The sequence below is a fragment of the Zalophus californianus genome, chromosome 2 (assembly GCF_009762305.2).
Source record: "Zalophus californianus isolate mZalCal1 chromosome 2, mZalCal1.pri.v2, whole genome shotgun sequence".
Taxonomy (NCBI): Eukaryota; Metazoa; Chordata; class Mammalia; order Carnivora; family Otariidae; genus Zalophus; species Zalophus californianus.
The window spans coordinates 17019871-17036118 of NC_045596.1; the positions used below are offsets into that span (position 1 = coordinate 17019871).

At 37.2% G+C, this 16248-nt stretch overlaps 2 protein-coding genes across 3 annotated transcripts in view; both read right to left on the reverse strand.

The window, feature by feature from the left end:
- The window catches only part of KCNIP4 (potassium voltage-gated channel interacting protein 4), a 1107330-nt gene that overhangs the window by 643549 nt on the left and 447533 nt on the right, over nucleotides 1-16248 (reverse strand). The window lies entirely within an intron of this gene.
- On the reverse strand, nucleotides 14260-15332 carry LOC118356767 (transcription initiation factor TFIID subunit 9-like). The gene has a single exon (XM_035726394.1). The coding sequence runs from the start codon at nucleotides 15193-15195 to the stop codon at nucleotides 14398-14400; it is 798 nt and encodes a 265-aa protein (XP_035582287.1). The 5' UTR covers nucleotides 15196-15332; the 3' UTR covers nucleotides 14260-14397.

Consider the following 16248-nt stretch of genomic DNA (forward strand, 5'->3'; position numbering starts at 1 on the left):
GATGCAATCTTCCCTCTCACCTCCATTAAATTATCTTGCTTGCTGTCTTAAAGCAGAAGACAGACAGATCAAAGTATAAAACTTGACTCTGGAACTTACTAGATATATGACACTGAGCAATTTGCCTAAATTCTGTGTTCCTCACTCTTCTAGTCTGGAAGTCAGACATGAAAACACCTATTTCACAAAATTGTAATAAATGTCTTAAAATATGATAATGCCATTATAGCACCTGGCATATAATAGGCACTCTCCACAAATGGTAGCCTAAAACATACAAATAACAATTCTTAGCTTCTCATTCTGTTTTCTGGCCTATGCTCAAACTCTCAGCTAGTTGAGTTCCTTCTGAAGCCAAGATTGCTGACCTGTTCTTTTGTCTTATCCCGCACCTACAAACAACTGATCTTTTCTTTTGGGGGTGGGGGGCAAGGATGGGTAAGAGCGAAGTGTCCCCTCTTCCTATTTCTCTGGCTATCAGCTGGAATTCTGCTGTGAATGGATTGGCCACCTGGCCCCACACTGCTGCTAGACATTAGCACTCTGCTCCCACAACACTCAAGTTTACTACGCTCCTTTAGAGTCTGTGCACACGCCCAGCTGGTACTGCTCCCTGAAGCCAGAATCACTGTCCTTCTTACTTCTTCTGTTGCTTCCTCTTTTCCCCATTTAGTCAGGTTTCCGAAATACCCAAATCCCTTAGAACTCAGCCGAGTCAAAATGGACAGCAAAAACTGAACTCCAGGATCTTATCAGCAATGTTCATAGATGCAATGGATGCATTTGGCCTATACTGAGACACTTCAGGGAACTTGTAGTGACTCAACACTGACCCAGACAGTCCCTTAATCTAGGCCAGATGGCAAATTGTTCATTATCCTCATTCTGATGGACTTGTTTTTCCCCAAGATGAGCTATTTTAATTAATTATCTATTATCTGGCATTTTATCAACAAATACCATCCATTAACTAACATTTCCACTGCCAGTTCAATGATAATTAATTGTCACAGTGATAACCTGTGGCACTAAAAGATTCTGAAATCACTTCAGAATACAGAGAGTGACAAAAAACAGGACTAAGAGAGAGAATGAGAGACAGTGAAATAGGCCAAATCATGCTCAGCATAGTTATAATATTAAAGATACAAAGCATCATTTCTGTGATGTCCTAGAGACCTCATTTCCCACCTCTAGAAACACCCCAAATAACATTTTCTAATGGGGCTCCCATACAATATCAAGAAAATAAACATGCTTTAGGGCTGGCTGGAACTTTTCCAAGAAGTGTGACCCTATCTGTACCCTAAAGTCGTAATGTAGCCTATCTTGGGCATTGGTTAGAAGAAGTGGAGCAAAATCATCTCATCCTGGAAGAAACAGCACATCACTCACCATCATTTTATTTACCACCCTACAGTTGAAAAGAAACAACCTCCCTTTTCCTGGCCATAAGGCTTTCCAGAATAATTAAAAATGTTATGAAATATAGCATGGCAAGGACCTAAATGGAAAAAAAAAACAAACAAACCTGATATAATAACTTTCCTTCAAGGTTTCCTTTCATTTTTATTTCTATTGCTTAAAGGTTATTAATTCCTTAACAGGATTAGTGCCCTATTGGGTACATGGTAGGCATTCAAGGCATTTTGGTTTAAGAAGACTCAGTGAGGAAATGTGATAAATGCCTCAGTGAAATGTTTTTCCAACTTATAAACTGTTTCTGGACTTTGATTTGCCATGGGAGCTTTATATAGGCTGCATATTTGTTCATGGGCACTATGCCTCATTCTGTGCAATTACCCCTGGGAACTGGAACCCCCTTCTCAGTGAAGATGGAGCCACCTGCGAGCTACTGGGTTAGAAAGAACAGGATGGCCTCAAAACCAAGGCCATTTCCCTCCCCAGAATGATAAATGGAAAAAAGCAACAGAAGGTGGATAGCTCCAAAAACACATGCTTAGATAGAGAACCTCATAGAATTCACTGAAGACGTGCCCAAGGAGGATATAGGAATACCTGAAAAGAATTTTCAAATTAAGATTTTGAGGCTCCTGTAATTCTGCTGTGTCATATTGACTGTGACTTTTGAATAAAGGAGCATGACATTTCCTAAATGTTTGAAGGCCATCATGACTCATTTCTGGAGTTTCTGAGGTCCTCTCCCACTTTGTTGCGTCAGATGGTCACACTATATTGGTTAGGTTAAATTCTTAAGGCCAGATGGCTCAGGGTCACTAAAAATATGACCATATTGAAAAAGAAGACCAACAAAACTTTAGCAAACCTCGTGACATCTTGTCTGTGTGGGCAGCCCGTCATCATTCAGGGTAGCACCAGCAGACCCTGAAAGATCCTGCTACACTGAAAGCTGGTAGTAGTGGCAGTAACAGACCTGGAAAATCTGTCGCCAGTCTCCTGTGAGAGTTAGAAGCAAGACAGACTGACCATTACCCAGTACATTTACTGGAGAACATACAGGGCTATGTAATCACATGCCTGATTTCTTACAAGCCAGGTTCTAAGGGTTGAGAAGATGTACTCCCAGATAAAGAGTCAAAAAAAAAAAAAAAAGAAAGAAAGAAAGAAAGCAAGCAAGCCAGAAGACAAAGATGAAGGAAAATGATCAAAAGGTTACTAGAAGAACTAAAATACAGAGGAAAGACAATAAACATCACAAAAGAGGAAGAAAGATCTGAACCCATAGCTCTTGCAAAGCAGTGGAAAAGAATATGGGCAAGGCAGGCAGGGGAGCTTCTACTGTAAGAGCATCACCTTTGAGTAAAACCCTCCATCACTAGTGCAGAGTAGGCAAGAAAGACCCAATCCCCAGAGGAAACATTTCAGACCAACAGAAAGTGGAGTAAGCTCTGTTTTGATCACTCAGACTATGCAATGCACCCTGTTGTCTGGCATTGTAGACTCGCAATAATTCATAAATAGAATGGTGTAGATTGCATAGGCGATGCTTCAAACCTCACAGTATTCCACTTTATGGAGACTGGAATCATTGTGGTGGCTGTGTGCCTGTGGATTTGGGATCACCCATACAATAAGAAGAAGTCCAGGATGAACATTTCTCTGTGTAGCCTTTAGTAAGACCTTGGAAACCACTTTTTTGAAGAATTTTCTCTTAATTGTATGATGGCCAAATTCAGATGTAAGTCTTGCTAGCTGACAAAATCTAATTTAGTTAAATGAACTCTACCCCCCAAAAAGTAACTCCTGTTTTATCTTTTCATTTGTGTGTTTTTAAATTCTTAAATCAAAAACAGTTTTCTCATTACCTTTAGGAATTAGTGTTTTTGTACAAATCGTTTGCCTCAAATTGTTCCACATTATCTTTAACTATTTACACAGCCACAATTCTCCAAAACATTTTGTCCTTCAATCCATAATGCAACACACACACACAAACTGAATAAAACATTCTTAAAAATAAAACCTACAATAAATACAATAAAGCCAATAATTCTTTTTTTTTTAATTTCTTTTGGACTTCTTCACACATTAAAAAGCAATAGAAGGTAAATTTTTTCATGGTGGAAAATGTTCTTATATATGAAATATACAAGGATATACTCTCTTCATTTTTTTAAAAGCTATTACATGCACCTTTTTAAATAGAATCCTTTACTTTCCTTCCAAAGAGAAAGCTTTGCAGAAATAACTTGGAAAAGAAAAATGTTTTTCCTGGTCAGGTAGGGATTTTTTTCAGACAGCTCCTCTACCGCCCTCTAAAGCTCAAGAACAACATAACAGCTCTACTTTGCAGACAGTAATTTATTCAGTTGAAATACCAGAATTACGGAGACTCCAAAGAGAATTGGACTCCTTAGTCCCTGGTCATACTGCAGTATGTTCAGGCACATCTGCTTAAATGTGAGGGCCAAATTTAAAATCAGACCTGATACAGAATAAAGAACTTGAAAGGTAGGTGTTGATCTTATCCCCAATGCCAGATTAAGTCCCTATTATTCACATTTCAATATATGACCTAACACACAAGTAGCCAGACTTTTGGGTTTTGAAAACATTCAATCCTTTTGGGATGCTCATGTATTGCATTTTTGTGTTTTTATGTTAACTAGGCCATAATTATGACAGGGATATATTACAAAGAAAAAAAATGGAAGACGGTATAGATATGATTGAGAATGTCTGCTAAGAAATAATACATAAAACTATATTTCAGAAATTAAGTGCTTTATGAGATCATTTTAATAATGTACAATGGAACAGAGTAAGATCTGGGGGCTTTAGATTTGGTCGGATTTCTAGAACCTATGGATAAAAAGCAATGTTTCAGAGAAGGAAACAAGATATTTGCAAAAAGTAGGCGTTTGTGGAACCATCTGGCAGAGTGGGAAATGGAAAGAGATAATCTCTTATCTGTTCTTTACACTGGAGGTGAAGCATGGAGTGAAGAAAAAACACTGGAATGGAAGAAAAAAGGAAAATAGGAAAGCAAGAAAGCAGACAAGAAAAGGCAATACAGAATATTTTTGAATCCTTACTTTGCACTAAGTACTTCTATTCACATAAACATGTGAGGTGTTATCTCTATTTTAACAAAGGAGAAAACTGAACTTCAGAAAAAATACATAAATGTGGTTAAGTCATATAGTTGGTAAGTGGTAAAGCCAAGCATAGAAAGGAAAGGGAACTGTACTAGACACTGCTTACCTTGTATCTCTCAATATTTTGGCCAAACAACCTTCTGGGTCCCAGCTAGGGAACAAGCAGGAGAGGAAGAAGCATGTAAGGAATAAATCGGGGCAAACAATCGAAGACCTAACAGAAGACAGGGTAACTGCAATCTCAAAGAGCCTTTGGTGACACAATGAAAAGCCACAAGGAGGCAGTCAGTTACAGGACGGTTCTTGGCCAAATTCCTGATGCAAGTCCAGGTGTTAAGAATAATAACAATAATAGTAATAATTTATTCACTCTGGAAGCCTATAATCATTAGGACAGTGCTTTTAATTCTAGATATGCATCAAAAGTTAGCTGGGGTTGAGTTGCCTGGACTGAGTATCAGTGCTTTCAGCTGGGTGGTTCTCACAGTGAGGTCCCTGGACCAGCAGCATCAGCATCACCTTGGAATTGTCATAAATGTAAACTCTCGGCACCCTCCACCCCAGACCCATTAAATAAGAATCTCCAAGGGCAGGACCCAGAAATGTGTGTTTTAGTAAGCTCTGCAGGAGATTCAGAGGCATGCTCAAGTTTGAAAAGCAGGTTAAGTCCTTTAATTTGTTTCATAAATGTTCTGGGTTCCTATTATTGTCAGGTGTGTTTGAGGGGGCGTGCTTTAGGGATTGAGGGGAAACTTTTACCATAGACCTAATAAAAAATGCTCCTCCCCCCTAGAGCTAGGTATAGTAATTCATATTATCTTCCTTCATTTCAGTTGTGGATTTATTACATTAGGACAGTAGACTACCAATTCCCCGAGGGCTTCGCAACCTTGATTTCCTAACTGTGGGTAGAGTAAGAAAATTGCACAAGTTAGGGATTTAGGGAATTAAGGGAAGAATAATGAGCAAATTACTTGTGATCCTTATCTCTACATTTCAATTCTATAAGGTGAGCATTTTACATTTTGCCACGATTATGTAAATGGAGCTGGATGGGTTTCCTTACATTTGCATTTTGTTTTCCGAAACCAGGCTCTGCCAACATTCATATGCACTAGTCCTTGTGAGTTATAGAAGGGCAAGTGAGACAAGAAACAGTCCGCGTAATTCCCTTCTTCACGAGGGTTTATAATCCTCATCCAATTTTAACCCCACATCACACATGCCAGCCAGATATATTATTATTTCCATTTCACATGTGAGAACACAGGTTCCTCCAGCTACTTGCCCAGCTGTGGATGAGATTCAAACAGAATTCTTTCTGTCCCTGGATTTGACGTTCAAATGGGAGAAACCCATGGTATCCCTTTGAGGGAAGAAAATGTATCATTCTAGAAGTTATATCCCTAATGATATCTAGTAAAACATCTGGAAGGCCTTTTCATAGATTTCTTAGCAAAAGCTTGTTATATTTCATTTCATTGGTGGCATTTGGAGAAAGGAAACAAGAAACAAATACTTCATGGACTGAAAGATATTTGCCTCTCTCCTGGGAACTAATTCATGTTCTGGTTTGTATCATCATAAAACATGACTATATCCTATGTGGCAGAAGTGCTGCTAAATTCACCAAAATTTCATGAACCTCTTCCTTAAAATAAAGTTGTTATAGGCAGTGGTTATCCAGTCAAGGACTACATTTCCCAGCGATCCTTGCATCTAAATGGAGCTAGTCTGACATGACTAGCCCTCGCTACTAGAATGGGAGTAGCAGTAACGTGTGTCCCATCAAGAGTGAGGTAGATGAGAAGCATGTGTGCCTTTACCTTCTACTTCCCCATCCACTGAATGCAGAGGATCCTAAGGTCCTAGGAGATGGTGGAGCAACAAGGTAGACACAACCTGCCTTCCTGAACCAGGAGGGAAAGAAAAGTCTCCAGGTCACCAGGAATGCTCACACTGGGGAATTACACGGGTAAGAAAACCAATTTCATTGTGTCAATTTGCTGAAATTTGTATGTTACTGCAAGTACAAACACCCTAATTAATGAATTTAATTTCCTTTCTTAGATGATAATTTTATTGAGAGGTATTTCCATGTTTGGAAAAGTATGGGTTATAGAGTCTCATAAGCTGAGTTCTTCCCTCACTGATTTTGAGGAGCCTGATGAGTTTCCATTGCTCTTCAAAAAGAATACTGATTATAGTGAGGACACTACTTGAGATACAGCTCAGACAGATCTAGATTTAGCCCTAGACTCTTCCATTTCCAGATGTGTGAGCATGGGTAAAGAGATGAGCTTTTCTCCTCTTCTGCAAAATAAAGGTTAAAAATCCCCATACTCTAAGGTTAAGATTATTATGAAGATTAGAATTAATATCTATAAATGCCTTATACAGTGCCTCGCTCATAGCTGGTATGAGCAGTTGGTGGAAGTCTTTCAAAAATACTTGCTGCTATTTCCGAGGGAAGAATTACACTTTCCTTACTGCCCCATTATCACTGGGTTTTGTTATGTGACTTGCTTTGCTTAATGGAATATAAGTGGAAAAGAAGTTTCACTTGCAAGTAGCAGCAGCCTGATCTCTTTTCTTTCTGACATGATGGCTGACAGTATTTTTAACATACAATGTTATATTAGTTTTAGGTGTACAATTAGTGATTAAAAAGTTCTATACATTACTCAGTGCTCATAATGATGAGTGTACTCTTAATCTCCTTCACCTATTTCATCCATCCCCCTGCTGACCTCCCTCTGGTTTACTCTCTAATATTCAAGAGCCTTTTTTGTCTGTCTTTTGTTCCTTTGTTCATTTGTTTTGTTTCTTAAATTCCACGTGAGTGAGATCATATGATATTTTTTTCTCTGACTTATTTCACTTAGCATTATGCCTTCTAGATCCATCCATGTTGTTGCAAATGGCAAGATTTCATTCTTTTTTATGGCTAGGTAATAATCCATTGTGTATATATACCACATCTTTATCCATTCATCTATCAATGGACACTTGGGTTGCTCCCATATGGTGGCTATCGTAAATAGTGCTGCAACAAACATAGGGGTGCATATATCTTTTCAAATTGATGTTTTTGCATTCTTTGGGTAATTATCCAGTAGTAGAATTACTAAATCATATGGTATTTCCGTTTTTAATTTTTTGAGGAACTTCCATACTGTTTTCCACAGTGCCTGCTCCAGTTGGCATTCCCACCAAAAGAGCACAAGTGTCCCTTTTTCTCCACATCCTCACTAATATTTATTGTTCCTGTGTTTTTCATTTTAGTCATTCTGACAGGTGTGAGGTGATTTGCACCACGGTTTTGATCTGCATTTCCCTGATGATCAGTGATGTTGGACATCTTTTTATGTGTCTGTTGGCCATGTGTGTGTTTTCCTTGGAAAAATGTCTATTCATGTCTTTTGCCCACTTTTTAATTGGATTATTTGTGTGTGTTGACTTGCATATGTCCTTTATATATTTTGGATACTAACCCCTTATTCGAAATGTCATTTGCAAATACCCTCTCCCGTTTAATAGGTTGTCTTTTTGGTCTTGTTGATTGCTTTCTTTTGCTATGCAGAAGCTTTTTATTTTGATGTAGTCCCCCAGTATTTTTTTGCTTTTGTTTCTCTTGCCTCAGGAGGGATATCTAGAAAAACATCACTATGGCTAATGTGAGATAAATTAATGCCTGTGCTCTCTTCTAGGATTTTTATGGTTTCAGGTCTCACATTTAGGTCTTCAGTCCATTTTGAGTTTAGTTTTGTGCATGGTGTAAGAAAATGGTCCAGTTTCATTCTTTTGCATGTAGTTATCCAGTTTTCCCAACACCGTTTGTGGAAGAAGCTGTCTTTTGCTCATTGCATATTTGTGCCTCCTTTGTTGAAGATTAATTGACCATAAAATTGTGCATTTATTTATGGGCTCTCTATTCTGTTCTAGTAATCAATGTGTCTATATTTTCGCCTGTACCATAGTGTTTTGATTGCTACAGCTTTGTAATATATCTTGAAATCTGGGCTTGTGATACTTCCAGTTTTGTTACTCTTTTTTAAAATTGCTTTGGCTATTTGAGGTCTTTTGTGTTTCCATATAAATGAGGATTATTGTCCTAGTTCTGTGAAAAATGCTGTTGGGTATTTTGTTAAGAATTGGATTAAATATATAGATTGCTTTGGGAAGTATGGCCATTTTAACTATATTGTTCTATTCCATGAACATGGAATATCTTTCCATGTATTTGTATCATCTTCAATTTCTTTCATCCATGTTTTATAGTTTTCAGAGTACAGATCTTTCACGTCCTTGGTTAAATTTATTCCTTGGTATTTTATTATTTTTGGTTCAATTGTAAATGGGGTTGTTTTCTTAATTTCTCCTTCTGCTGCTTCACTATTAGCATATAGAAATGCAATTGATTTCTGTATATTAATTTTGTATACTATAACTCTACTGAATTCATTTATCAGTTCTAGTAGTTTTTGATGGAGCCTTTGGGGTTTTCTATATATAGTATCATGTCATCTGCAAACAGTGAAAGTTTTACTTCTTCCTGACCAATTTGGATGCCTTTTATTTCTTTTTCTTTTCTGATTGCTGTGACTAGGACTTCCAGCACTATATTGAATAAAAGTGGTAAGAGTGGACATCCTTGTCTTTTGCCAGACCTTAGGAGAAAAGCTCTCAGTTCTTCACCATTGAGTATGATGTTACCTGTGGGTTTTTCATATATGGCCTTTATTATGTTGACTTATGTTCCTTCTGAACCTACTTTGTTGAGGGTTTTTATCATGAATGGCTGTTGTACTTAGTCAAATGCTTTTCTGCATGTATTGAAATTTTTTTTATCCTTTCTCTTGTAGATGTGATATATTACATTGATTGATTTGTGAACACTGAACCACTCTTGCATCCTAGGAATAAATCCCACTTGATTGTGTGAATAATTTTTTAAATGTATTATTGGATTTGGTTTGCTAATATTTTGTTGAGGATTTCTACATCTATGCTCATCAGAGATACTGGCCTGTAGTTCTCTTCTTTTGTACTGTCTTTTTCTGGATTTGGTATCAGGGCAATGCTGGTCTCACTGAATGAATTTGGGAGCTTCCCTTCCTCTTCTATTTTTTGGAATAGTTTGAGAAGATTAGGTATTAATTCTTCTTTAAATGTTTGGTAGAATTCACCAGTGAAACCTTCTAGTCCTGGACTTTTGTTTGTTGGGAGTTTTTTGATAACTACTTCAATTTCATTCTTGGTAATCGGCCAGTTCAAATTTAGTCTAAATTTTCTATTTCTTCCTGATTCAGTTTTAGAAGTTTATATATTTCTAGGAATTTATTCATTTCATCTAGGTTGTCCATTTTTTTGGCATATACTTTTTCATAATATTGTCTTATAATCCTTTGCATTTCTGTGGTGTCACTTGTTATTTCTCCAGTTTCATTTCTGATTGTGTTCAAATGAATCCTTTTTTTTTTTTTTAATGATTCTGGCTAAAAGTTAATCAATTTTGTTGATCTTTTCAAAGAACCAGCTCGTGGTTTCATTGATCTGTCCTACTGTTTTCTTAATTCCTATTTCATTTATTTCTGCTCTAATCTTTATTTCCTTCCTTCTACTGGTTTTGAGTTTTGTTTGTTCTTTTCTAGCTCCTTTACATATAAGGTTAGGTTATTTGAGATTTTTCTTTAGGTAGGCCTAAATTGCTATAAATTTCCCTCGTATATCAGCTTTTGCTGTATCCCAAAGATTTTGAACTGTCGTGTTTTTATTTTCATTTGTTTCCATATATTTTTTACTTTCTCTTTGATTTTTTGGTTAACCCATTCATTATTATTTAACCTCCATGTATTTGTGTTCTTTCCAGATTTTTTCTTATAGTTGACGTCAAGTTTTGTAGCCTCGTGATCAGGAAAGATGCATGGTGTGACTTTCATTTTTTTGAATTTGTTGAGATTTGTTTTGTTGCCTAATATGTCATCTATTCTGGAGAATGTTCCATGTGCTCTTGAAAAGAAGGTGCATTCCACTGTTTTAGGATAGAATGTTCTGAATACATCTGTTAGATCCATCTGGTCCAATATGTCATTCAAAGCCATTGTTTTCTTGTTGATTTTCTGTTTGGATATTCTGTCCATTGATTTAAGTGGAATGTTAAAGTTCCCTAGTATTATTTTATTACTACTGATTACTTCCTTTACATTTGTTATTAGCTGCTTTACGTATTTGGGTGCTCCCATGTTTGATGCATAAATATTTACAATTATGGTATCTTTTTGTTGGGTTGTTCCCTTTATGATTATGTCATGTCCTTCTTTGACTCTTGTTACAGTTTTTGTTTTAAATTCTACTTTGTCCAATATAAGTACTGCTACCAAGGCTTTCTTTTCACATCCATTTGCATGATAAATGCTTTCCCATCCCTTCACTTTCAGGTGGAAGGTGTTTTTAGGTCTGAAATGAGTCTCTTGTAGGCAGCATATAGATGGGTCTGCTTTTTTATCCATTCCTTCACCCCACGTCTTTTGATTGGAGTGTTGAGTCCATTTATAGTCAAAATAATTATTGATAGGTATGTACTTATTGCCTTTTTCTTAATTGTTTTATGGTTGTTTGTGTAGTTATTTTCAGTTCCTTTCTTTTGCTCTCTTCCCTCATGGTTTGCTAGCTTTTTTTAGTCATATACTTGGATTCCTCTCCCTCTCTCTCTCTCTCTTTTCCTTTCTCTCTTTTTGCATACCTATCACTGGTTTTTGATTTGTGGTTACCATTAGGTTTATATATAACATCTTATGCTTATAGCACTCTATATTAAATTGATGGTTGCTTAAGTTTGAACTCATTTTAAAAGCACTAAATTTTTACTTCTCTCCCCCCCCCCCCGGTTTTAGGTATATGGTGTCATATTTATATACTTTTATTTTGTGAATCACTTGACTGATTTTTATGGATGCCCTTAATTTTATTGCTTTTGGGCTTCCTCCTTTTCTTACCCCCACATTGTCTTTCCTTTCCACTCAAAGAGTTTCCTTTGAGATTTCTTATATGACCAGTTTACTGGCTGGTGAATTCCTTTAACTTTTGTTTGTCTGGGAAACTATCTCTCCCTTCAGTTGAATGGTACCCTTGTTGAATAAGGTATTCTTGGGTGTAGCTTTTTTTATTTTCAGCACTTTGTATGTATTGTGACATTCCCTCTGGCCTGCACAGTTTCTGCTGAAAAATCAGCTGATAGGATGGCTAGAAGTATTCTAACTAGAACTCACTCCATGTCCCTGGATCCCAAAATCAGATGACATATAGCAAAGCCACAGTTGTCCCATAATGGGACAAATGACATACTTTTTTGGTCATCATAGATGGAGATTTGGGGGCCATTTGTTACTGCAGCTTAACACAGGTTTTCTGACAAATGCATCAAATATAGATTTCTCAATCAGAGAATATGGGAACATTCTTGAGTTGTCTAACTCTCCACCAAGAACCAGGAAGTCTAGCACTGTTACTCTTCTTCCTTTTTTGCCTCCTATGAATGACCACTAATAAAAACAATGTAGGCTTTATCCTGCCCCATTTTAGAAGAAGTTGTGATACTTACAGAAAATGAAGTATTTTCTGATGGTAGTTGAAAAGAGTTCAAAAAACAAAACAAAACAAAAACCTGAATATGAGGTCTGATTTCCTTGCTGTCCTTTGGAAGTCTATATTTAATAAACAGAAATTAGGGCTTTGTGGAAATTCAATTTACACCATTTAATTAGACTATATAACTTTAGTGAGCAGAAATGAAAGCTTGGCTAAGAACTTCATACTTTACAATGACGGAAAATCAGCACTGGGAGAAGTCATATGGGGCATAAGACAGAAGGCTCAGAATTCTTTTTTTTTTTTATTATTAACTTCAATTAGTTAACATATAGTGTACTATTAGTTTCAGAGGTAGAGTTCAGTGATTCATCAGTCTTATATAATACCCAGTGCTCATTACATCAAGTGCCCTCCTTAATGCCCATCACCCTGTTACCCCATCCCCCACAACCCCTCTGTCCTCCAGCAACCCTTAGTTTGTTTGCTATGATTTAGAGTCTCTTATGATTTGTTTCCCTCTCTGATTTCATCTTGTTTTATTTTTCCCTTCCTTCCCCTATGATCCTCTGTTTTGTTACTTAAATTCCACATACGAGTGAGGTAATATGATAATTGTCTTTCTCTGATCGACTTATTTCACTTAGCATAATACCCTCTAGTTCCAACCACGTCATTGCAAATGGCAAGATTTCATCCTTTTTGATGGCTGAATAATATTCGTGTGTGTGTGTGTGTGTGTGTGCGCGCGCACACACATCTTCTCTATCCATTCATCTGTCAATGGACATCTGGGTTCTTTCCATAGTTTCTGAGTAGTGCAATTGCTGGGTCATAGGGTAGCTCTATTTTCAACTCTTCTGAGGAACCTCCATACTGTTTTCCAGAGTGGCTGTACCAACTTGCATTCCCACCAACAGTGTAAGAGGTTTCCCCTCTCTCTGCATCCTTAACAACATCTGTCGTTTCCTGACTTGTTAATTTTACTCATTCTGACCGGTGTGAGGTGGTATTTCATTGTGGTTTTGACTTGTATTTCCCTGATGCTGAGTGATGTTGAGCATTTTTTCATGTGTCTATTGGCCAGTTGTATGTCTTCTTTGGAGAAATGTCTGCTCATGTCTTCTGTCCATTTCTTGACTGGATTATTTGTTCTTTGGGTGTTGAGTTGATAAGTTCTTTGTAGATTTTGGATACTAAAGGCTCAGAATTCTTAACAGGGCTGTGGAGTAACAGAACTTGATAGAAAATTGACACCCCTGCAGAATAATTCTAAATTTCGCAGACAAATGGCAGGGAGAAACCCAGGATAAAAACGTCACCTTTAATTATCTCCTTTTGTGAACTATATGAGAAATATTATCTGAATTTCTACTGAAGAATAGGCAAGATGAAAAAAAATGAGTGTCTTTAAGACTTTTGTCAATTACTCAAACTTTTCCAATATTATTATTCTTTTTTGGGGGGCAGGGAGGTTGGGCAGGGAAGCTGCTACAGTACACGTAGCATTTTGCTATTCCACACTCATATTAACTCAGAGTCTGTAAATGAAAAAAGCAATATTTTCATTCTGATTTTACTATAGTCACAGTGAATCACAGAAGATAAACTCATTGAACTCCAAGTGTATGGGCAATGAATGCCACAGGCTATATTCTTATTTTATGGGGTTTTCTTTGCAAAACCAAAGAGTTACTTCAAAGCTATATGTTATGGAAGTCTCCTCCCTCCCTCCCACAGTTGCTAAGATCCCTTGAAAAGAATGCCTTTCTCTGCTTGACTTATGATGGCTAACTGAACATAATAAAAAAAAGCAAAAACAAAAGAATGCCTTTTCCCAAAAACATCATCTAGAATGATCAGACATTTATGCACAGGCTGTCCTAGGTCAGGTCAGCGTGAAGGAAGTAGTGGGACAGGAAAAGGGCAGAGCCTTTGTGTGAGGAGGAAGAAAGCACCTTTTTTTTGTTTTTTTAAGTTTTGCCCTATGCTTTATTCCTTATGTTTTCCATAGCTTTCCTTTTACACTATATATTTTATTGGAGGCTTAACTGACACCATGCCAATCTATTCTTTCTTTTTTTTTTTTGGAAAGGATAACCATATTTACTCATTAAATGCCAGTTAAGTTTTCTACAACACAACTTGAAAATACCCAGCATGCATGTTTAATCTCAGTACAATGGTTTCAAGACCAAGTATACATGTTACAGGCATCAAGGCTAGATTACAAATTATCATAGTCATCATCGTCATCATCATCGTCATCGTCATCATCTTCTCGTTTTCTTTTCAATGCATTTGATGATTCATTGGCAGTATTTTGTGATGACACCATGTTAGTGGTAATAAGAATGTTTTTAGACCCAATTAATGATGGATTAATCAGAACATTCTGAACTGCGGATGTTGCAGGAATTGATGCTTTTACAGTTGGGGACTGTGAAGTGGGCATCTGTACTGTAAACCTTTGCCCTGTGAGGGACATTGGAGTCCCTACTTTAGTTGACACAGACATGGTTTGTGGGGTTGGTGTGCCAAGTGTGGGAGTACTTGGTCTGCTAGTAACTGAACCAACACTTAACCGTGGAACTGTTATTCTTCCCGCAGAAGTAGATGCCTTTTTTTGTAAAGATTTAAGTCTATAGTTTGGAGCAGTCAAGCAGTATCTATCAGGTGGCAACCTGGGGCCTGAATATGGCTTGATTAATGGCAAAGGAGTTTGATTTCTTTGCCTTGCAATATCTAATAAAAAATCTCTTGGGGGAGGAGAGGTAAAAGACTGATCAGCACGACACTGGATGGCCAATCGCACATCATCTGCATCAACAGTGGCTTTCTTAGCATGGCTTGAATAAATTTTTGCATCATCTAGAATTGTGGTCACATATCGGAAGGCAAACTCCAACATCTGATTTATAACTCTTGGCTCATATTCTGTAATCTCCATATCCTTCAGGATTTGTGCCATCATCTGTGCATCTTTCGGCATGCTCTTGGGAGAAGCCATCTTGCCAGACTCCATGATATCCGTTGATCAGACTTCTCGAGCTAAATCACCCACATTAATGTATTTCAGTCCTGATCTTGATGCAAGTTCTTTGCCTAGCGTGGTTTTTCCAACCCCTGGTGTACCGGTGAGCAGGATGTTCGGGAGCAACATGGTCCTCCCAATCTATTCTTTCTAAAATGCTATGAAAAGGCACACTTTGGAGAATACATCCTTCTTTATTCTTATTTAAACATGCTTTATATTTTGCCAGTGTTTACATATTAGAAATGTACTTACTCCCAAAGCCACACTGGACTGCATTCAGGTTGGTGCTGATCTTCATCTTACAAATAAAATGGAACTTGGAGAAGACAGGACAGAAGGGAGTTGGAACTCAGGCCACCATGCGCACAGGCATATGACATGGGAAACACCATGACCTACCCATGACTGAGAGCTTGACAAGTTTCAGTACTCTATTAACTGGCATTTCCTAACAAATGCCAGTAATGGTTTAAAATGGTATCATTAACAACCATCATTTAACTAATTTTCCAACAATCAAGAAAAACTCCAACCATATATTTAATACTACCCTTGGTGCACTTTTCAAAGACCCTTTTCTGGATAATAAAAAAACAAGTTCTCAGTTCCAGGGCTTACAAAATTGGACTCCAGTACATTTCTTGAAGTGCAAAATTCAGCTATATTGCAGCTGCAGAGATGGAAGCTTTGTGAAACTCTGATGTTAAAGCTAAAGAACTATTAATCTCCATTTCACTGGCAATTTCTAATTTTGATATGTAAAAATTACATTCATATTTTTTACCCTGTTCTAGAAGATTAAAAATCTTCTAGGTAGTGTAGCCATGTTATTTAATTTTTAATTTCCACAAGCCTCACTTTAAAATGCATAAACCATTTTATCATGGAAAGCATCGTTCTCTTCAATGCTATGCCATTAAATTCTTATTCCCCCAGTGCCTTCTCACAGACAAGTTCTCTTAAGGGAAAAAAAGATATTCTCATCGCTTTTCATATGAAGACCCAGGATCCTACCTTCTAGATTAATGGAGTTTAGTTCAA

Bases quoted from the DNA above. Each gene is read 5' to 3' on its own strand.
- LOC118356767 (XM_035726394.1), bottom strand. From the start codon at position 15,195: ATGGAGTCTGGCAAGATGGCTTCTCCCAAGAGCATGCCGAAAGATGCA.